At 41.3% G+C, this 22,818-nt stretch overlaps 1 protein-coding gene across 1 annotated transcript; it reads left to right on the top strand.

Annotated features, from left to right (window-relative positions):
• Positions 1-745: 745 nt before the first annotated feature.
• On the top strand, positions 746-16,539 carry LOC131952641 (muscarinic acetylcholine receptor M5). The gene is made up of 2 exons (XM_059315386.1): positions 746-3,290; positions 16,364-16,539. The coding sequence occupies exons 1-2, from the start codon at positions 746-748 to the stop codon at positions 16,537-16,539; spliced, it is 2,721 nt and encodes a 906-aa protein (XP_059171369.1).
• Positions 16,540-22,818: the final 6,279 nt, after the last annotated feature.

The following is a 22,818-nucleotide window of genomic DNA, read 5'->3' as shown; positions in this document are numbered from 1 at the left end:
ACACATTGGCAGACGTCGCACGTGTCTACGTCATCACGTGACCTGCCACGTCTGGCCCTGTGACCCCTGACGATAGAGGGAGGATTTATTAAATGGAATCACCATCTGGCATCATTGTATTGCTATTTGTACGGATGTCTATCAATCCTGTGTTAGCGCAGCTAGCACTTTTAGAAGTAATCCTAGCGGCTGGTCCCTCCCACTGACGTTTGCACATGCGCAGTAGTCATGTTGGAAGTGTTATACTTTCTGATTCTTCCATAACGCCCCATCAATAATTAAACAATTAACAAACTGTGTTTTAGGAAAAAAACGTAATAATTAAATGTACAAATGACTATAAAAACAAATAATAAAACAAATGTTTTTGTTGGAAAAAATAACCGAAAAATTTGTTTGGTTCAGATTTACATCAAGAATCACTAACTAATCCGGTTGGTAGTATCCACTGTCTTCAAACACTATGTTAAATATATAAGTGTAATATATCATTAGTATAACAATAACGTTTCGCCTATATTTTTTTCAGATATCTATCTGTCAGTGACATTACAGTCGCAAGATAGGATAACCACGAGAAATATACTCACAAGCTAATGACGTCACACTGACTGACTCACGTAAACTTCGCAGCCGCGATCTAACCTGGATCTGAGCGTCAGAGGTTCGAGTCTTTCACCAGTTACCTATGCAGCTGTAACCACTCAGGCATGTCCACACAGGCCTGCCACCTACCCGACGAAAAATGCAGCCCTTGTCACAAGTCTCCAGCGACAAGGTCAAGGCCGGTCTTCAGGGGTCAACTGTAGGCGCCAGCGCCGCCACCGACCCCATGCGAGATTTGACCGGGTCCACGGACAGCCACTTCCAGAATGTCTCCAGCCACGCCTTCTCCCTCGCCAACACTACCGGGATGTCCGCGTTTCAGAAACTTCTGGAACCGGTAGAAAACTTCACGGCGATTGAAAGCCTCGTTGAACCGATTTCTAACGTCACCACTTTTAAAAGTCTTGTAGAACCGTTAGGAAATCTCACGAGAGTTTCAAATCTCGAGAATGTTTCAGACATTGGCGCCCCTCTCAATTTGATATCGAACCTTACACCGAACTCGGATATTCAGGTCTCACCGCTTACGTCATCAACCGACAGCTCCGACTCTGCTGCCACCCTGACCCAAGCCCTCGACAGCCTCCTCAACAACCTGACAGCATCCTACGAGCACTACAAGTCAACGCTCTCCTCCAACCAATCCATATCGTTCGAGGACTTTTTCCACTCGACCTTCTCGGTGGCCAACACCACCCAGCCCGCAGTTCGAGACTTCAACCTCACCTCTCCACTTCCCAGCCCATCCCTCCAAGGCTTCACCGACACCATCCTCTCCTCCACCGAGGGCATATGGGCCGCGTCCTCCTACGATAATTTTACTCACTCCCTCTCCTCCAACGTGACGGAGCCGCTCTATGGCGTTGATCGCACGACCGCCGAGGTGGTCTTTATATCTATAGTGGTCAGTTTACTGGCCATACTGACCGCTGGTGGTAATATGCTCGTTATCGTCGCGTTTAAACTGGACAAGAATCTTCAAACTGTCAGCAATTACTTCTTGTTGAGCCTGGCTGTAGCTGACTTGACCATTGGTATAGTGTCCATGCCATTATATACGGTCTACCTGCTGATGGGCTACTGGCCGTTAAAGGCTCTAATGTGTGACGTGTGGCTGTCGCTGGACTACACCATGAGCAACGCGTCTGTTGCCAACCTTATCATCATCAGCTTTGATAGATACTTAAGCGTCACTCGACCTTTGACATATCGAGCGAAAAGAACGCCGCGAAGGGCCGCAACCATGATTGGCTGTGCGTGGGTTATCTCCTCCATTATTTGGACGCCCTGGATATTTGCATGGCCCTACATAGAAGGCGACAGAACAGTTCCTGAGAAAGAATGTTACATCCAGTTCTTAAAAACGAACCAGTATATAACCGTTATAACCGCCATGTTCGCGTTCTACATCCCTGTTATAATTATGTCTGTGTTGTACTTCAGAATTTACATGGAGACGCAGAAAAGGCAAAAGGATCTGCCAAAATTGCAAGGCATGCACAAATCAAAGAAGATCAAAGACCCGCAGCGGCTGCACCAATCGAGCAAGAAATCCATGGCGTCCAGCGACGAGGAAGGTTATTCTAGCACGAGCGAGAGGGGGAACCACATAATCGTCAACCAGATGCCCCACGACAGCGGAGAAACCGGAAATGTGAAAAGTAAATTCCTGGGTTGTATAAAAATTGACCGGGACTCGGACTACCTGGAGGACTCCAGCTCCAGCGAGCCGCCGGGTTCCCCGCCCACTTCCAACGCTCATTCCAACAACGCTTTGCCTGCCCTCGCCACGCCCAAGTCCAACGGAGACAAAGGTCTGCCCCGGCAAGACTCCGATAACTCCAACACCAGCCTACACGTTCCCTTCGCCAGGCCGTCTCGCTCCGTCAGGATGAACTTCAGCACGTCGTTGATACCGCTGCTTCCCATCGACACGCCCAGCCCGACCACACCTTTCTCCATCTACAGAGATATGAGCCTGGATACCATGTCCTCGACGCCCGATCAGTTCCTCTCACCTTTCAGCGAGGTCTTGTCTTCAAGGCCCCCTTGCACTTTAACAACATCTTTCTCCGATCCTATTTCGAGCGTCATGCTCGACCACCCTGTCACAGACCCGTCGTTGGCTACACTAAAACGACCTCGGAAAGAAAGCGACGACGAAGATGAGGACGACGAGGACAGCGCCATGTACCGGGTGCTGATCCGCCTGCCGGACTCTGCTGACGGTTTCAGCTCGCGTCCGACGATACGGATGGAGCCGGAGGAAGACCTGGATAGATTCAGCGAGATGAACCCATCGCTCGTCCAGAGAAACGACAGCGACACGGACGACGATGATCTCCACCTCAGGCGGTTCCAGGACCGGCCGTCGCTACCACCGCCGGTCCGACCGCCGACAGGGACGCCGGCCCTGGCCCGCCGCGCCCACAGCAGTGACTCGAATAAAGTGGCCATGCAGGCCAAAATCGCGGCCAAGGCGGCCACTCGGGTAAACAAAGCTCGGCAGATAGCGCGGTCGAAGATGCAATCAAGGCGGCAGGAGCGGCGGCAAGACCAGAAGGCGGCCAAGACGCTGACGGCCATTTTGTTGGCGTTTATTGTCACGTGGACGCCATACAACATTTTTACCGTCGTTGAGGTCTTTTGTGAAGGTTGTGTTAACAAAACTCTATATGCCATAGGTAAGGCTTTTAATACTTTGCTAACAACACTCTGTATTTATAGGTAATGCTTTAAATACTTCGCAAACAAAACAATATATGCCATAGATAAAGCGCGCGCTCGCTCACCTTTGTGTTTACGTTTGTGTTTGTCTTTGTATTTGAGTTTGCGTTACGTTTGTGTTTGCTTTTTTATTTGCGTTTGCGTTTGTGTTATGTTTGCGTTTGTTTTTCTGTTTATGTTTGGTTTTGGTAGGCTTTGGGTACGGTTCATTCGAAAAGTAATATATTACCTAAACCTATCTACAATCTCACAACGGAACATAGGTCACTAACATGACAGGATCGCTGAAGTCGTTTTATTCCAGTTTTATTCCAGTTTTATTCCAGTTTTATTCCACACTTCTAAATAATACGGCCATCTCCCCCCCCCCCCCCACACACAACCGTACCTAACACCCACCCTCAAATAACTACCCCCCCCCCCTCCCATACCTTATAGCGCCACCCCTCATCTATCAGCCGACCTCCCCCAATAACTCCCCTCGCTTCACCCCCACCACTTCACCACTTCACCACTTCACCCCTCCCCTAACCCCCACCACTTCACCCCTCCCCAACTACCCGATCACTCTCCCCACCCCAATCTCCCCCTTGCCACACACCTCTCCCATCCCTTGTAATCACGTCTAACAATAAATTTTGGGAAACGACTATCTTTAAATACATCCTTGACCTGACATGTCGGACTTGGTTTGCAGTCAGCACAGTTGACCCTAGCTGACCACAGGATGGTCCAAGTGAGTTTTTTTAAGTGAGGGCCAATGGCTAGCAGTAACAATGCTGGACCACTGTGACCTGTATCTCATTCAATGACCCAGAACAGACCCTCGCCTGATACGAGCTTGGTCATAACATTTCCAAAACAACAATCTTGGACCACTGTGACCTTTCGTAAGCTTAAATGACCTGGATCTTACCCTAACGTACTACATTTCTTAATCCAGGTGAGTTTTGCTCATTCACAACATGACGGCCAGTGTGGGACTACGGTGACCTGCTTTAGCTGACATGACCAGGGTCTGACCCTAGCTAGGTGTAGTCATGGACCCGGTACGATTGATTCAGTCATAAAATGACAAGAATGGACCACAGTGACCCCTCTGGACCTTGTTGTGTACTAAATGTTTACCGTCTAGGTAAACTTCAGTGTTATAAGCTCATGACATATGGATCCCCACAATAATTGTCTTCTCTGTGCCTTTATAACGTAGATCGTCAGGCGAAACTTTGGCAGCAAAAGTGTATTAGATCACACAAGCTAATAAGCATGGTCACGGTTACTGCTTCATGCGGACTGTCAACACTCATATTCAAGTATGCCTTAATTTATGTATGATAGAATTGGAACAATGTATCACTATTTTCAAATTGATCTATTCGTTTCCGGATAATCGGCTAGAAATTTTGGAAATGTGTTTTTGTTAACCTTACGCTTGAAAATGTTTACGGCAAATAAAATACCGGGTAGCACATGATGAAAGTCTTCGGTGAAAAACTGGGTTGTTTCCCTGTATAAATAAACACTCAGGAAGTAGATTCCCCGATAACGTCCCCTGCTCTACACTAAACACATACAGTGTTGTGTGGAGCACTTGTGATGTTTAGCAAAGTAGTTGAGAAGGGTAGTTAAGTGTTCAACCGAATCCGTACAACAGTTAAGCTTCGGGTTGTATCGAAGTCAAACCTTAGGTTTTTAGTAGTTACCTAAGGTTGTACAGTAGTTTAATTAAAGGCCGTACGTAAGGTTAAATATAAGCTGGGCATTGTAAGAACCTCGGCTGAACATCAGGTTTATCAGTAAAACGTTAACTGATGTTTAAGATTTATCAATCCAGAAGGATAAACTATGCATGTTTAAAATAGTATCACATTAATCAACGTTTTGCACTGCAGATAATTCATAAAATCTAGAGTAAAAATACCAAGGCTCTCTCCCCCCCCCCCTCACACACACACATACACACAAACAGTCCTAAACTATCCTGAGGTACCTGATATCTCTTCAGTTAAAGGTACATTTTCTTTTGTCTGTACTGTTAGTACATATTTCAAATTATATATATATAAATATATATATATATATATATATATATATATATATATATATATATATATATATATATATATATATTTACATATGAGTGTGTGTATGTGCATGTGTGTGGGGATGTGTGTGTCAGCCCTATCCCCTTCCATCAATGACATCCTGCAAACGTTTATGTTGACATGCATGTACTAATCAGTTGATTATCTTAAGATATCCAGTAATGACAATTTGTCAGGCCTAAAATCTACTTTTGAAATATTTTAACGGCTCCTTGATTTTATGCTCCCTTTCGGAGTGGGGGTGAAGTGATGTGGAGGGTGGGGAAGGGGACATCTCACACTGACCCTAGATCCGCCACTCCCAAAAGTGTCCAGATCAAGTGTAGAATGGTCTGTCGTTACTTAGATCCTAGATCCAAGTTTCATGTATGCATCTCTAGTCTATCAACAGCCCTTGTTTAAAGCTAGACGCCGCTGAAATAAGATTTATGATCAAGACAAATATTGTAAGAGATCCATTGTCGTTGATTTGTCAGACGTCAAATTGCATTGGCAGGCGAGACATTGGAGCCTGATAATTTTTCTCGCCGTTCTCGGGAAAAAAGTGTTTAGCAGACGTTGAGCAAACCTTAGGGTTTTGTTAAAAAACTGTATTTCAAACACGTGTGGAGAAAAAGTTTTGTTTACATGTCGAGAAAAATCTGGCCGACGAACATAAATGACACATTTCTAAGACTTTTGTGTCTCCTTGTCCGGTGAGTGTAAACTCCGAGCTTAAATACACACAAACTCTGAGCTCAAACACACACACACAAACTGTGAGCTCAAACACACACAGACCGGGCTAATGACAGATCGACCGCCGGGGAAAAATTTTTTGAATTTAACTTTCAACGCCGCCAACAACAAAGTAAAGAACAACCCTGGCATTCTGTTCCAATAAAAGTTTTGGGATTATTTTCAAAAACTCGCTGGAACGGGGGTTAGAGTAATCTCCCCTAGCAAAAGTATGTGTTAATAATTGTTTGCTTGATGCCAAAGCCACAACACCTTTAAGATGTTAGGTATGGGTCCCGCTTGTCCCGATGTTTGGTGCAAGCCTCATCTTAGTAGACATTAACACAACACGGCTCGTTAGAAACGTGTGTCCAATTCCAGCCTACACGCCCGGTGACCCCTGACCCGCACACTTCCTGTCTTGTCCACTCATCTAAACTTAATGCCGTCCACACCCCGAGGAAATGACCGCTGGAGAACTGACATTTCTTCCAGGTTTTTGTGTGCCTTCTTTCATTCATTCAGTAGAGAAGGCAACTCTAGGCTTGTAAGAGACAACTAAGTTTGATCGACACGAAATGTGTGTTGCACATTGTTTAAATCTTAGTATACTAGTAAAATAAAAACTTAACACATATACACACATATGAGGTGTGTTTTTGTAATGCTGTGTTTAAACGTATTATTTAACAATGTTCTATGAAGAAGAAAAAACATGAAAAGTATAAATGATGGCAGTGCGCAAAAAAAAAAATCAAGCTGCATTTTGAAATGACATCAATCCAATAGATCGGAGCAGTAGATCTCCAAAGAGAAACACAGAAATCAGAACACTACCACTTTTTATATGGTGACACAAGATTTCTCAGTTCAAAAATTAAATGAAAACATAATAAATAAAATGTATTTTGACATTTTTAACTGACATTAACAACAAAAATTTATTTGAAAAGAGTTCTTCCAGAAGTCTATGTAGATTGATTTAGCCACGGACCAGTAAGAAGTCAATTAATCCATCCCTAACATTTCACCTGGAGGCTATTGCAAAATGTATGTGGAACCAAAAGACCAATTGATTTGCTTTAGATAACAAAAAATGGCAATCTTTTAGCTGCATCCTGCCCAGGGCGCCTGGTGATGTGAATATTAATTATAGTGTTGATATTAGCGTTGATGTTGATTTGATGCTCATGTAAAACACGACATAACCCAATGTTTATTTGTCAGCTGTTGAGTTGATTAAATCTTTTATTTATTGCCTTAGTGCTCTATTTTCCATGGTTAGAGCACTTTGTATGGATCAAGGTGGACATCATTAAAACAAATGTCATGTTGGAGAGGTAATATTTTAATTGTATAGAACAGGATAAAATTGTCGTCATCGGAGCTTTGCCTATAGGTACATCCAACCCTAGCAGCTCTGTTGGTGCATCGACTCAGTCTACAAGAGGATAGTTCATCTTCTTCAGGCGACTCATATATTCATTCTAAATAAGACACATACCACTGTCTAACGTACGTGGTCGTAGTTAGTGGCAGTGGTGCTGGTAGTTCAATGATCAGTGGTGCTGGTAGTTCAATGATCAGTGGTGCTGGTAGTTCAATGATCAGTGGTGCTGGTAGTTCAATGATCAGTGGTGCTGGTAGTTCAATGATCAGTGGTGCTGGTAGTTCAATGATCAGTGGTGCTGGTAGTTCAATGATCAGTGGTGCTGGTAGTTCAATGATCAGTGGTGCTGGTAGTTCAATGATCAGTGGTGCTGGTAGTTCAATGATCAGTGGTGTTGGTAGTTCAATGATCAGTGGTGCTGGTAGTTCAATGATCAGTGGTGCTGGTAGTTCAATGATCAGTGGTGCTGGTAGTTCAATGATCAGGTGGTGTTGGTAGTTCAATGATCAGTGGTGTTGGTAGTTCAATGATCAGTGGTGTTGGTAGTTCAATGATCAGTGGTGCTGGTAGTTCAATGATCAGTGGTGCTGGTAGTTCAATGATCAGTGGTGCTGGTAGTTCAATGATCAGTGGTGCTGGTAGTTCAATGATCAGTGGTGCTGGTAGTTCAATGATCAGTGGTGCTGGTAGTTCAATGATCAGTGGTGCTGGTAGTTCAATGATCAGTGGTGCTGGTAGTTCAATGATATGATCAGTGGTGCTGGTAGTTCAATGATCAGTGGTGCTGGTAGTTCAATGATCAGTGGTGTTGGTAGTTCAATGATCAGTGGTGCTGGTAGTTCAATGATCAGTGGTGTTGGTAGTTCAATGATCAGTGGTGTTGGTAGTTCAATGATCAGTGGTGCTGGTAGTTCAATGATCAGTGGTGTTGGTAGTTCAATGATCAGTGGTGTTGGTAGTTCAATGATATAATCAGTGGTGCTGGTAGTTCAATGATCAGTGGTGCTGGTAGTTCAATGATCAGTGGTGTTGGTAGTTCAATGATATAATCAGTGGTGCTGGTAGTTCAATGATCAGTGGTGCTGGTAGTTCAATGATCAGTGGTGCTGGTAGTTCAATGATCAGTGGTGCTGGTAGTTCAATGATCAGTGGTGCTGGTAGTTCAATGATGTGGTAAGTGTTGTAATGCACGTCTAAACCACAGATGGTGAGCACAGGGGCAGAGTAAAAATGTCGTATACAGACTTAAGATGCATCAGAATCAGTGTTTCTTCCAGACTTTTTTTCTCCGGGGAGGGGGCACTTGATATTTTCGGGTGGGCGGACAACATTTTCGGGGGGGGGGGGGGGGTGAGGGGGAGGCGGACACTGGTAAAAGTATATGTTTTCTACATAAATTCCATTTCGTTCGGGGGACGGTAGACATTCTTCGCCCCCCCTCCCCCCCCCCCAATCAGAATATCAAAAATAATTTAGTATTGATAAATAAAAGTTTGATATTTTAACAAGCTATGTAATCTCATTTAAGCCAACATTTCCGTTCAATTATTTCAAAAAATGTTTTTGCCATTTTTTTTAAACAGCGCAGAGACATGACACCATTAAACCAAACAAAAATCTGTCCACGAACACATCTCTGTTGTGCTTTTTGCAGCAGAATTAATCGCGCTTTGTCGACCCGAATAGCACCGGTGGTTTTGTTTCCTATAGAGTTCTCTCTCCTTAGCTCACATATGCAGTCGTGTCCCCTGAATAAATCAATCCTCTTTACTTGCCACGCTTAAGCGCTGATTTGGCAAAACTTCCGTGACCTGGCCAGATTTTTCACACGTTAGTTCAGCCCTTTTCATTAAGTCCGTTTCCTTTAATCCAAAAATAGTGTTTGCTTTTATTTATGAACATTGGGGTTGGGAGGGGACAGGGGGAAAAGTTGCATTACCGTTAGTACAAAATAATAAAGGAATACAATATTTTAACAAGCTTTATATTAATTAGCACGAAAACATCAGGAGAAAAAAGTAAAAGCATTGGTTTTACCTTTAGAAGAATATCGAAATAATACTCACAAAAAAAATCCATCTAGTAAATAAATGATTGAATAGAAATGCATTAGATCTCTCAATACTTGGGTAATCTTGCAGCCCTTCTTATTCTGGGATGTCAATCATTCACTAAGTCACAACTGATGTTTTAGTGAACTCTCTCTGATACCCCTTCACACGTGACCCATCATCATCACCTCATTCCCTTCCCCTACCCCTACAACTAAGGGAACCTGGGTTTTCTTTGCTGGAAAACGAGAAACAAGATCTCAAATTGTAGACGGTATATTGGATGTGGGGTGGAATGGGGGGGGGGGGGGGGTGGTAAATTCCCTCAAAATTTGAGAAATAAGAATCGCCTTTGGTGTCAGATGGCCAGTGTTGTGATTGAGCAAGAGTGGGTAACCAAGGTCTTGTGGTCTAGTCTTGAATGATAGAGATGGCCAAAACTTGCGTTAAGCGATGGCCAAGACGAGTGATATGGATGGCCAAAATGTCAGTTATATGGATGCCCAATACTTGAATGTTATAAATAGCCGAGGCTTGAGTGACACAGATGGCCAAAACCTGAGTGATATGCATGGCAAATACATGAGTGATAAAGGTGGCCAAGACTAGAGTGACACAGATGGCCAAAACCTGAGTGATATGCATGGCAAATACCTGAGTGATAAAGGTGGCCAAGACTTGAGTGACATAGCATTAACACATTAACACAAATACCCCAACCTTTACACAAAACCTTATTTAAAAAAGTATGTTACACTCCTACTAAAAAAAACCCCTAGCCCAAATCTAGAGATACAGTTCGGAGCAGCAAAACCCTATAAGATGTCTTGAAATAGTTTCTATTTATTGTATGACGAACTCGAAGTTTCCACATTTCTTTCCTTTACAACCTCAAGTGATTTCAGTTAGACACGAAGATTTGTTATAGAGCAGTCCAATAACAGAGGCGTCAGGAAAACGTGTTGAATCTCTCACCAAAACGAGGTTCATTTCAAGAGTGATGTGGATAGTAAAGTTGGACCATGATGGTCTTGAGGAGGGTGCCTAATAGGGGAGGGAGAGGGGCGGTGACAGTGTCATATCAGGGTTATATCGCAGTTAAAAATGTATGCATGGATTTCATATATATATATATATATATATATATATATATATATATATATATATATATATATATATATATATATATATATATATATATATATATATTCTCGAAGATAAAAGGTAAATCTAGGACTTTCAAAAGTCGGTTTTATTTTACTACCGACAAAAACCATTACGATTTTAACAATTTTAATGAGTGTTTTGGATTTAAAAATGAACGGAGATGTGAGACTTTAAAAAATCATCAGACATTAACCCCACCGCAGGCTAGTTTAGCCCCATTTAAGGCAGGGCGCAGTTTGCTGAGAATGTCGTTAGAATTAATTTTCTTGTCCATTATCAGATAATTAGCTTAATTTTTATCTTCCCCGCCCTTGAGATCTCTGTATCCGCTTTCATTTTATATATATTTTATATTGCATTTTATTGAACATTTTTAAATCATCGACGTCTGGTAGGTGGGTCGGGCTTGTTCTGTGTCTTGTACTGGCCCACCTACCCCTGCCCACGTCCTCTTCAGTCCCCACAGTGTCAATGTGTAAAACTTGTTCTCAGATTATGTCATAGATTCTGAGAGTTCAAATTTTGGAACAGCGTTGTAAAGAAAGTTGTGTCTTTACATCAAACACAGTTAGCTTGGACTTGATGTAGTTTTGGTTGGCTAAAGTATTTCCGGATATACGTCACCGGTTTGCACAGCTTGGTTTTTTTTTAAAAATTAAAAACCACACCAACTTGTTGGTAAACATGGAACATTAACTTACAGCAACTTGTACAATTAATAAGGAAAAATAATTTAGTGCAACTTGTATACTAGATATGGAACAATAATTGTACTGCAAATTGTATAGTAAATATAGAACAATAACTGTACTGCAACTTGTATAGTAAATATAGAACAATAACTGTACTGCAACTTATATAGTGAACATGAAACAATAATTGTACTGCAACTTGTCAAGCATAAGACGTCTCACTTTTTTAAACATTAAACTTGTTCTGTTTGTTCTTACTGGATACATTGAGCCTGGATACTTGTCCAGTTAAACAAGTGCCCCACTGCAAATCGTTCAAACAGTAGCCAAAGCTAACCCACAAAAATCTGGCCACTAGGTGCTAGAGTTGCCAAGAAAGCCGAGCACCCCCCGCGTTTTAATTCCATTTCCTTGAGCCGGGGTGTAATCCTTTATCTTTCATTAACGGGGCTTAAAATGGGCTTCAGATGGGATCCCGTCTGTTTGGGCCACGAAAAATGCCTGGGTGTGTTAAATGGCGGGGTGGGTGGGAGGGGGGGGGAGACGCCTGACATATTGGGTGCGGTGACTATCTAGGGTCAAACGGTGCGGTGGTGACATCTGATATGTTGCTTGTTGTGAGTTGAGTAAGTTGTGCACGTGATTCAAGCTAATTCAACACAACCTAAGACTTTACTCGACTCTAAAGATGTATTAAAAAAGATGTTCTGTTGGCACTCGGTTAAACATCTATTTAGTTATCTCCCCTTGGCTGTTTCCATTGATATAAAGAACATTAAAAACATTCAACAGCACTTTGTGTTGAATGAACTGTTCCAATCGCGAATGCCAAAGCTGTTGTGTGTTTGTCTCTCTGATACATTTCATACATCAGTCTCTATTACGATTCATTTCGTCTAACGAAAAATACCGTTTTTAGGCTACTAGAGTATTTAATTTGCACTTTAAATTAGATTGTTTTTTAGTTACACAAATTCCAGACATCTCTTGTAATCACTATAGTGCAGTGCCACATTACCACCCCCCTCTCTCTCTCTCTCACACACACACATTCCAGACACCTCTTGTATTCACTATTGTGCACCACTACATTACCACGCACACTCACACCAATACACATTCCTATCACCTGTAATCAATGCATTGTGCAGGACCCCCCCCCTCCTCTACCAATTATCATCTCCGTCCACTGATCATTACCCACGTCATTGGCTGGACCTACCAGGAAATGGCTCGTCAGTCGGGGCGAACATTGATCTAAAATCAATTGGGATCGATCTTTTTGTTTCTGAATTAAGTTCTACTCAGGACCATTTAAACATCGCATTGAACTTGTCAGCGGGTCGATAATTGGCTGAACACGTCACGTGACAATCTTTAAATAGCTGCACGTCTATCTAGGTTAGCAATACTCCAGGTGGTATTAAATCTAATGGCAGATGCTAGATAATGAGACGACTTGCACCTCACATACACACCCACACCTTTTTGCTACACACACACTAGCGCCCACCTCCCCTAAATTTCACCAGACACCCTCCTAAATTAACCTAGATGGTTAAAGTTCGAACCTTAGTCTAATATTTTCTTCGTCCGAGGGTCACTTTGTTGTCGTTGAGGTCTCCGTTGGAGGCTAATTGACAATCTTCTTTTTCTATACTGTATTTCCATCATATGCGCAGTAGTATCACATGGTGGGGGTGGAGAGTGGGGTGCGGTCCGCACCGGGTAACACCAAGTAGGGGGTGACACCAAATTTTAAAAATCACAAAATATAGTGTCTAAACAATGTTTTACCTAGTAAAAACGAAAAATGCTAAATTTTTGGTGGGTGGGTCTGTGGGGGCGGCACCTTCTGTTTCCGCACCGGGTGACACCCGTCCTCGTGACGCCACTACATGTGCGCATGGACATTCGCTTCACCATCCGCCCCTTTCACTGTTTACCGGGCAGACACTTCCTCTACTCATTAACAAAACTAGCCAAACTTGGGGGAAAAAAAATCTTACCCGTCAGTTTAACGCACGAGGCGTGAGACAGAACTACCCAACCGTGTGGAATCATCAGGTCAACAGAAAGGTCCACACGTGATCAGGGTGGCCAGGGTTCAAAGAAAAGTTTAAGCCAATTTTCTTTTTCCACTCGTTTGAGATCGTAGCAAAACGTTGTTAGCCAATTTGGCATGCGCTTCTTTGTTGCTAGTTGTTTTATTATATTTTTGGCGTCCTGGCCAGGGATATTTCGCTTGTAGGACTGGATATATTTTTACGTCTCCAAGTGTCGAATAAAAAAATATACAACTCATAAATCTTTCATTACCTCATCAATAGCACAAACCATGCTCCATCACTAGCATTTATTGAGGTTACTGCACAGTACGAAACATCTATTGTGAAAATATCCCGACACGTTCGATTGATCGATACACACATTAGTTTTGTTCTTGACGCTTAAGTGCGTTCTTGAAATGTTTGATCAGGGTGTGACATTTTACAGTGGGCTTGTTAAAAATCTATTCTAGAGGTGGGTGGGCTTAAAGGTTTCTTTCAGAAATTTTTCTCACGAGGTAGAGCACTGAAAACTAACGGTGGGGGGGAGGGGAATAGCAAAAGTATGTATTTTCTATGTAAAGTACACACATTTTTTTAAATATTTGGAGCGGGGAGAGGGGAACCTGAAAGAAACAATGATGGGCTTGTTGAATGTGCACATAAAAACATGAATACACCAAGATAGCTTCACCCGAACAATTTAATTTACCAGACTTGCACCTGCCCGCCTCGTTAACTGACCTACACACATCCACCAGACATCAAACATCTCCCCCCCCCCCTCACCCCGCGTCCCCCTTCCCTCTTCTGCTCTTACTAACAATACTTTAAATCATATTTGCAAATTAACATCTCAAATAATCAATCATAGTTTTGACCAAACCAAGTCATTAACATTACTTTAAAACCATTTATTTTAATTAACCATAATTAATCCTTAGCCACGCCACCATCAACCACCAACCAACATACCACATCCCATCATCACAACATTGCACTTATGTGACCGTGAGTCTCTGGTTTCTTCTGTTCATATTCCAGAGACTTCGCACAATACAGCGTCTAGTCCCATCAGTTAAAAAATCGCCGCTGTTTGTTTCCGTCACCTAGATGAGCCGACAGCGCGAAGACTACCGCCCTAATGAAAACCAAACACAACGGGAAATCAATCGACGGGAGAAAAAGCCGGAGTTGGAGGCCGGACCGTCTGAAAAGATGCTCCCGTCTCCGGCCGTTAGGAATCCCAGTCCCGTTAGCAGGGACAAACATTCGGACATTTAATCGGATTGTGGTCATTTCACTTACCGCGCGGTCCGTGTTTGTTTTGGTCAGTTCTGTAAGAAAACATGGGATAGATGGTGGCGTGAGGTGTTTCAAACTAAACTTTCTGTATCTGTTTCATGGCATTGATGCTCAGCTCGCAGTCACTTCAATACTTCTCAGTAAGTGCACATCAGAGATACTCTCAAACGGCGTCACCATCTCCAGCATCCATACTGACAGACCTCAAATGGACGTAAATTAACACAAATTTCATGTCATCAGAAGAGAGGAAATAGTCCGAAAACAATTTTCAGTAAAGACGATAATTTACGAAAACTTGGGTCCCTAGTAAAAAAAATAGTCCCTAAAATAGCTAAATTAGCAACAAAAGACCTAGCTTTATTTTGTTCTTAGCACAAAAATTTGACCAAATATGTCTTAGTTTCTGCTTGGAGCTACTTATGTTTTCTTTGAAATCCAAGGACGAAAATACAAAGTCTTGGAATTCTGGTTTGTTAAAATGACTACTTTGATAGATGTCTTTTTATTTACCCTACAGAAAAAATGGAATCCCTAATTTTTACTACCAATAACCAAGGGGGAAAAAAACAGTGCTAAATGTTAAAGGAAAAAATAAGAAAAAGTCGAAAGAAAAAAAAAAAGGTTGGCGGGTTCAAATTGCACCCAACGGGAACTCCCAATAAAACCTAATCTTATTTCACGCCTTAAGTGCTCGATCCGTGGCCCATCCTTCATGTATCCTTCCGCGGGACTTTTTATCTTGTGTGTATATACTCCCACTTTTCGGCAATCTATCACCTCCCTCCCCCAAACCAAACATTCTTTGGGACAATTAATTTTCCTTTTTCCAGCCAGACTGTGTTTTATTCTCCTCATCTTTAGAAAAGTTTTTTTTTTCTTGAGCTGGAAAAAAATGTTACATTAAAAAAAAATCTTGAATCTTGAACGGATGCCGTGGGCATACGTCTAAGCACAGATGAACATCCGCTGTTTGCTATGGCAAGCAATATTGTTGAAATTTTTCAATGCTTTCATCCAGGCTCTTCAGCGTTGATCAACTTGTGGCTAGGGTTGCCAGATCAAAGTTTTCAAAAAAGAAAAAGGCCAAATAGGTTTGGAGTGTTTGCACACACAACACAACGTGTGCACACACTAGAAAAACGGAAACGACATCTAAAAATAGATATGGAGAAGTCCATAAAACTGTACAGATCATTCAGCGATGTAGCCAGTACTCGGATGAGTACTTTATGAGTATAATTTTTCTCGGCTATGCAATCTTTTATGGGTGAAATGGTAAACATTCTATCGTTAAAAAATATTGATGAGCTTTGTGTGTATGTATATATATATATATATATATATATATATATATATATATATATATATATATATATATATATATATATATATATATTATTGTCTGGGTTCTTTAAAATTTTAACTTCACGGTGTAGAAATAAACTCACGTCTGTCTAATAATTCAACCTATCCCTAACCCAACCCTTTAATTAGCCAACCCTTACACCGGCCATCTACCAACCATCTCACTGGTTTCTCTCTTCATCCCCAGGCTACTGGCTGTGCTACATCAACAGCACCATCAACCCCCTCTGCTACGCTTTGTGCAACGTCAACTTCCGACGAACGTTCTGGAAAATCCTGACCTGCCACTGCAAGAAACGCCGCGGGTCCCTGCACCGTATGGTGATGCCAGCCAACCACATCAACAACCTGATACCCAGATGAGAGCCAACCACATCAACAACCTGATACCCAGATGAGAGCCAGCTAGTCACAAGCGTGGTTTCCCCTTTCTGGCACAGATTTTCCTGCTCGCCATCTCCCAAAATGGCGGATGTTGTTGTTCGGGCGACGACCGATGCGTCACACTCGTTCAGATCGAGGTTAGCAGACGACAGTCTGCATTTCTTTTCCCGCCTGCTGCAAAAATGTTCGAAGGTTTTCATTGACTAGAACCTTCCAGAGAAGCAATGAAGCGTGATATTGTGTTTTTAGTAGTTCGCATATTGTTTATTTTTTTAATCCAAATTATTTGTAAAATAAGTAGGCCATAGGTACTATATTATTGAAAAAAAAAGAAAATTTTATTTTCCGTGCTGAAAAATTGGCCAGCTTTTGAAAAACTATGTTTATTTTTGTTTTTTAATTGAAAAATTTGAATTTTGAATTCCAGCGCAATACATATATCTTGTTAAGCAAAAGATAAGCAAAAAGTTTGAAACAAATATTTTTAAAGAACCTCTTTACACAAATGAAACCACATTATTTTATTACTTATTTCAACAGAATGTTGCTTTTTTCATAGTGGTGTTACCTAGAAAAATATTTTTAATATAGTTGATTTTGTTTGATACTTATTTTGCTTTACGTGTATATAAAAAGAGTGGTATTATTTTATTAATACGTGTGCACTATATTCATTTAACTGTTAAACTTTATTTGTTAAACACTTTTAATAACCAAATGACATTGTAATCTTTGAATCCACTCATAAAATAAGCAAACTCTTTATGTTTGTCTTATTATAACTACAGTAACATACTATATATATATATATATATATATATATATATATATATATATATATATATATATATATATATATATATATATATGTTTAGTTACATGTGTATTATAAATTTTTTGTAAATTAAAAAGTTGGCTCTGCCACTTGATAAGGTTCGTTGTTCTAGAACTGCTATTAGAGTTGTTTCTGTATGAAATGTTTGAACCAAAGGAACTATATTTTTAACCGAACCCTCCCCTCCCCTAAACTACGCACAAGCGAAAAAGCACATGGCATTTGGATGACATTCTAATGTCTGATGCACTCTATTGCTTCATATATTTCATGGCATTTGGATGACATCCTAATGTCTGATGCACTCTATTGCTTCATATCTTTCATGGCATTTAGGTGTCATCCTAATATCTGATACACTCTATTGCTTCATATCTTTCATGGCATTTAGGTGTCATCCTAATATCTGATACACTCTATTGCTTCATATCTTTCATGGCATTTAGGTGTCATCCTAATATCTGATACACTCTATTGCTTCATATCTTTCATGGCATTTAGGTGTCATCCTAATATCTGATACACTCTATTGCTTCATATCTTTCATGGCATTTAGGTGTCATCCTAATATCTGATACACTCTATTGCTTCATATCTTTCATGGCATTTAGGTGTCATCCTAATATCTGATACACTCTATTGCTTCATATCTTTCATGGCATTTAGGTGTCATCCTAATATCTGATACACTCTATTGCTTCATATCTTTCATGGCATTTAGGTGTCATCCTAATATCTGATACACTCTATTGCTTCATATCTTTCATGGCATTTAGGTGTCATCCTAATATCTGATACACTCTATTGCTTCATATCTTTCATGGCATTTAGGTGTCATCCTAATATCTGATACACTCTATTGCTTCATATCTTTCATGGCATTTAGGTGTCATCCTAATATCTGATACACTCTATTGCTTCATATCTTTCATGGCATTTAGGTGTCATCCTAATATCTGATACACTCTATTGCTTCATTTCTTTCATCAACGTGTGCCGGGTTGAATTTAATTTGTCAGATTTTGTTTGTCTGTATGTCACATTCTTCACTTGGCCGTGTAATTAACAATGAACGTAGGTGATCATTTGAAGGCTCTGTTGACATGCTCATTACAGGCACCATCTTCCGTGTTTTCCGCAACTACGGCTGGGCAGTGAGGGGGAGGGGCATACATTCCTAGTTTTAAAACCATCGATCTCAAATTCAAATAGTACACAACATAAGTCCGGCTAACGTAACAACAAGCAGTCTCATCCAGTAGGCAGTAGAGATTTTTTATTCGACCTGCAGTTTAAAATCGTTCTGTCAAAATACGGTTATGTTTCTCTAGAAATTTTTTTATGTGGACACCGCAGATATCCTGCCTCATACCCGTGTAAATCGATACTCTGATTAGCAGCGAATACAAGTAAGATAAACTGGTATTAAATTGCCGAATACGTCGTGTTTAAAGGCTTCATTTGTAGAGCGGTTTTGCAATTGCTTGCAAGAATTTATTTCTTTTTTTTTGCAAAACGAAGTTTAAAACATATAAACAAGGGTATTGTGCCAGGAAAATATATAGAAAAACCAGTGATATTTCATAGATTTTACATTTTACAAACAGCTTTTATATATATATATATATATATATATATATATATATATATATATATATATATATATATATATATATATATATAGATAGATAGATAGATAGATATACATATACATATATATATATACATACATACATATATATATATATATATATATATATATATATATATATATATATATATATATATATATATATATATATATATATATATATATATATATATATATATATATATATATATATATATATATATATATATATATATACAATATTTCTCCGTACTTGCCGACAATAGACTCCCTCAGAATGACGTCATTACGTGTAGTGAATGATTAACTACCAGTTGCTTTAGATAAGGCAGACATATTGGATTAGTGGCTTGGCTGATTTCCCTAATTAATCAAAGCAAAAGTGCAGGGGTCGTTGATAGCTGACCCATAAGCAAGAATCACGTGATAAAGTTTGGCACAGCGCAAGTTTCTGTTCCTCCTCACCAACAGTTCACTGTGTGATCACGTCTTAGTTCCCAACACCAACAGTTCAAGTGTTTGATCACATCTTAGTTCCCAACACCAACAGTTCAAGTGTTTGATCACATCTTAGTTCCCAACACCAACAGTTCAAGTGTTTGATCACATCTTAGTTCCCAACACCAACAGTTCAAGTGTTTGATCACATCTTAGTTCCCAACACCAACAGTTCAAGTGTTTGATCACATCTTAGTTCCCAACACCAACAGTTCAAGTGTTTGATCACATCTTAGTTCCCAACACCAACAGTTCACGTGTGTGATCACATCTTAGTTCCCAACACCAACAGTTCAAGTGTTTGATCACATCTTAGTTCCCAACACCAACAGTTCAAGTGTTTGATCACATCTTAGTTCCCAACACCAACAGTTCACTGTGTGATCACATCGTAGTTCCCAACACCAACAGTTCACTGTGTGATCACATCGTAGTTCCCAACACCAACAGTTCACTGTGTGATCACGTCTTAGTTCCCAACACCAACAGTTCACTGTGATCACATCGTAGTTCCCAACACCAACAGTTCACTGTGTGATCACATCGTAGTTCCCAACACCAACAGTTCACTGTGTGATCACATCGTAGTTCCCAACACCAACAGTTCACTGTGTGATCACATCGTAGTTCCCAACACCAACAGTTCACTGTGTGATCACGTCTTAGTTCCCAACACCAACAGTTCACTGTGTGATCACATCTTAGTTCCCAACACCAACAGTTCACTGTGTGATCACATCTTAGTTCCCAACACCAACAGTTCACTGTGTGATCACATCTTAGTTCCCAACACCAACAGTTCACTGTGATCACATCGTAGTTCCCAACACCAACAGTTCACTGTGTGATCACATCTTAGTTCCCAACACCAACAGTTCACTGTGATCACATCGTAGTTCCCAACACCAACAGTTCACTGTGTGATCACATCTTAGTTCCCAACACCAACAGTTCACTGTGATCACATCGTAGTTCCCAACACCAACAGTTCACTGTGTGATCACATCGTAGTTCCCAACACCAACAGTTCACTGTGTGATCACGTCTTAGTTCCCAACACCAACAGTTCACTGTGATCACATCGTAGTTCCCAACACCAACAGTTCACTGTGTGATCACATCGTAGTTCCCAACACCAACAGTTCACTGTGTGATCACATCGTAGTTCCCAACACCAACAGTTCACTGTGTGATCACATCGTAGTTCCCAACACCAACAGTTCACTGTGTGATCACATCTTAGTTCCCAACACCAACAGTTCACTGTGTGATCACATCTTAGTTCCCAACACCAACAGTTCACTGTGTGATCACATCTTAGTTCCCAACACCAACAGTTCACTGTGTGATCACATCTTAGTTCCCAACACCAACAGTTCACTGTGATCACATCGTAGTTCCCAACACCAACAGTTCACTGTGTGATCACATCTTAGTTCCCAACACCAACAGTTCACTGTGATCACATCGTAGTTCCCAACACCAATAGTTCACTGTGATCACATCGTAGTTCCCAACACCAACAGTTCACTGTGATCACATCGTAGTTCCCAACACCAACAGTTCACTGTGATCACATCGTAGTTCCCAACACCAATAGTTCACTGTGATCACATCGTAGTTCCCAACACCAATAGTTCACTGTGATCACATCGTAGTTCCCAACACCAACAGTTCACTGTGATCACATCGTAGTTCCCAACACCAATAGTTCACTGTGATCACATCGTAGTTCCCAACACCAACAGTTCACTGTGATCACATCGTAGTTCCCAACACCAATAGTTCACTGTGATCACATCGTAGTTCCCAACACCAACAGTTCACTGTGATCACATCGTAGTTCCCAACACCAATAGTTCACTGTGATCACATCGTAGTTCCCAACACCAACAGTTCACTGTGTGATCACATCGTAGTTCCCAACACCAATAGTTCACTGTGATCACATCGTAGTTCCCAACACCAACAGTTCACTGTGTGATCACATCTTAGTTCCCAACACCAACAGTTCACTGTGTGATCACATCTTAGTTCCCAACACCAACAGTTCACTGTGTGATCACATCGTAGTTCCCAACACCAACAGTTCACTGTGATCACATCGTAGTTCCCAACACCAACAGTTCACTGTGTGATCACATCGTAGTTCCCAACACCAACAGTTCACTGTGATCACATCGTAGTTCCCAACACCAATAGTTCACTGTGATCACATCGTAGTTCCCAACACCAACAGTTCACTGTGATCACATCGTAGTTCCCAACACCAATAGTTCACTGTGATCACATCGTAGTTCCCAACACCAACAGTTCACTGTGATCACATCGTCGTTCCCAACACCAATAGTTCACTGTGATCACATCGTAGTTCCCAACACCAACAGTTCACTGTGTGATCACATCTTAGTTCCCAACACCAACAGTTCACTGTGTGATCACATCGTAGTTCTCAACACCAACAGTTCACTGTGATCACATCGTAGTTCCCAACACCAACAATTCACTGTGATCACATCGTAGTTCCCAACACCAACAGTTCACTGTGTGATCACATCTTAGTTCCCAACACCAATAGTTCACTGTGTGATCACATCGTAGTTCCCAACACCAACAGTTCACTGTGTGATCACATCGTAGTTCCCAACACCAATAGTTCACTGTGTGATCACATCGTAGTTCCCAACACCAACAGTTCACTGTGTGATCACATCTTAGTTCCCAACACCAACAGTTCACTGTGTGATCACATCGTAGTTCCCAACACCAACAGTTCACTGTGTGATCACATCGTAGTTCCCAACACCAACAGTTCACTGTGTGATCACATCTTAGTTCCCAACACCAACAGTTCACTGTGATCACATCGTAGCTCCCAACACCAACAGTTCACTGTGTGATCACATCTTAGTTCCCAACACCAACAGTTCACTGTGATCACATCGTAGTTCCCAACACCAACAGTTCACTGTGATCACATCGTAGTTCCCAACACCAACAGTTCACTGTGATCACATCGTAGTTCCCAACACCAACAGTTCACTGTGATCACATCGTAGTTCCCAACACCAACAGTTCACTGTGTGATCACATCGTAGTTCCCAACACCAACAGTTCACTGTGATCACATCGTAGTTCCCAACACCAACAGTTCACTGTGTCATCACATCGTAGTTCCCAACACCAACAGTTCACTGTGTGATCACATCTTAGTTCCCAACACCAACAGTTCACTGTGATCACATCGTAGTTCCCAACACCAACAGTTCACTGTGTGATCACATCTTAGTTCCCA

This window comes from Physella acuta, unplaced genomic scaffold, assembly GCF_028476545.2.
Source record: "Physella acuta isolate Inbredline_101_S28 unplaced genomic scaffold, ASM2847654v3 ptg000883l, whole genome shotgun sequence".
NCBI lineage: Eukaryota > Metazoa > Mollusca > Gastropoda > Physidae > Physella > Physella acuta.
This window is presented reverse-complemented; position numbering and strand designations above follow the sequence as displayed.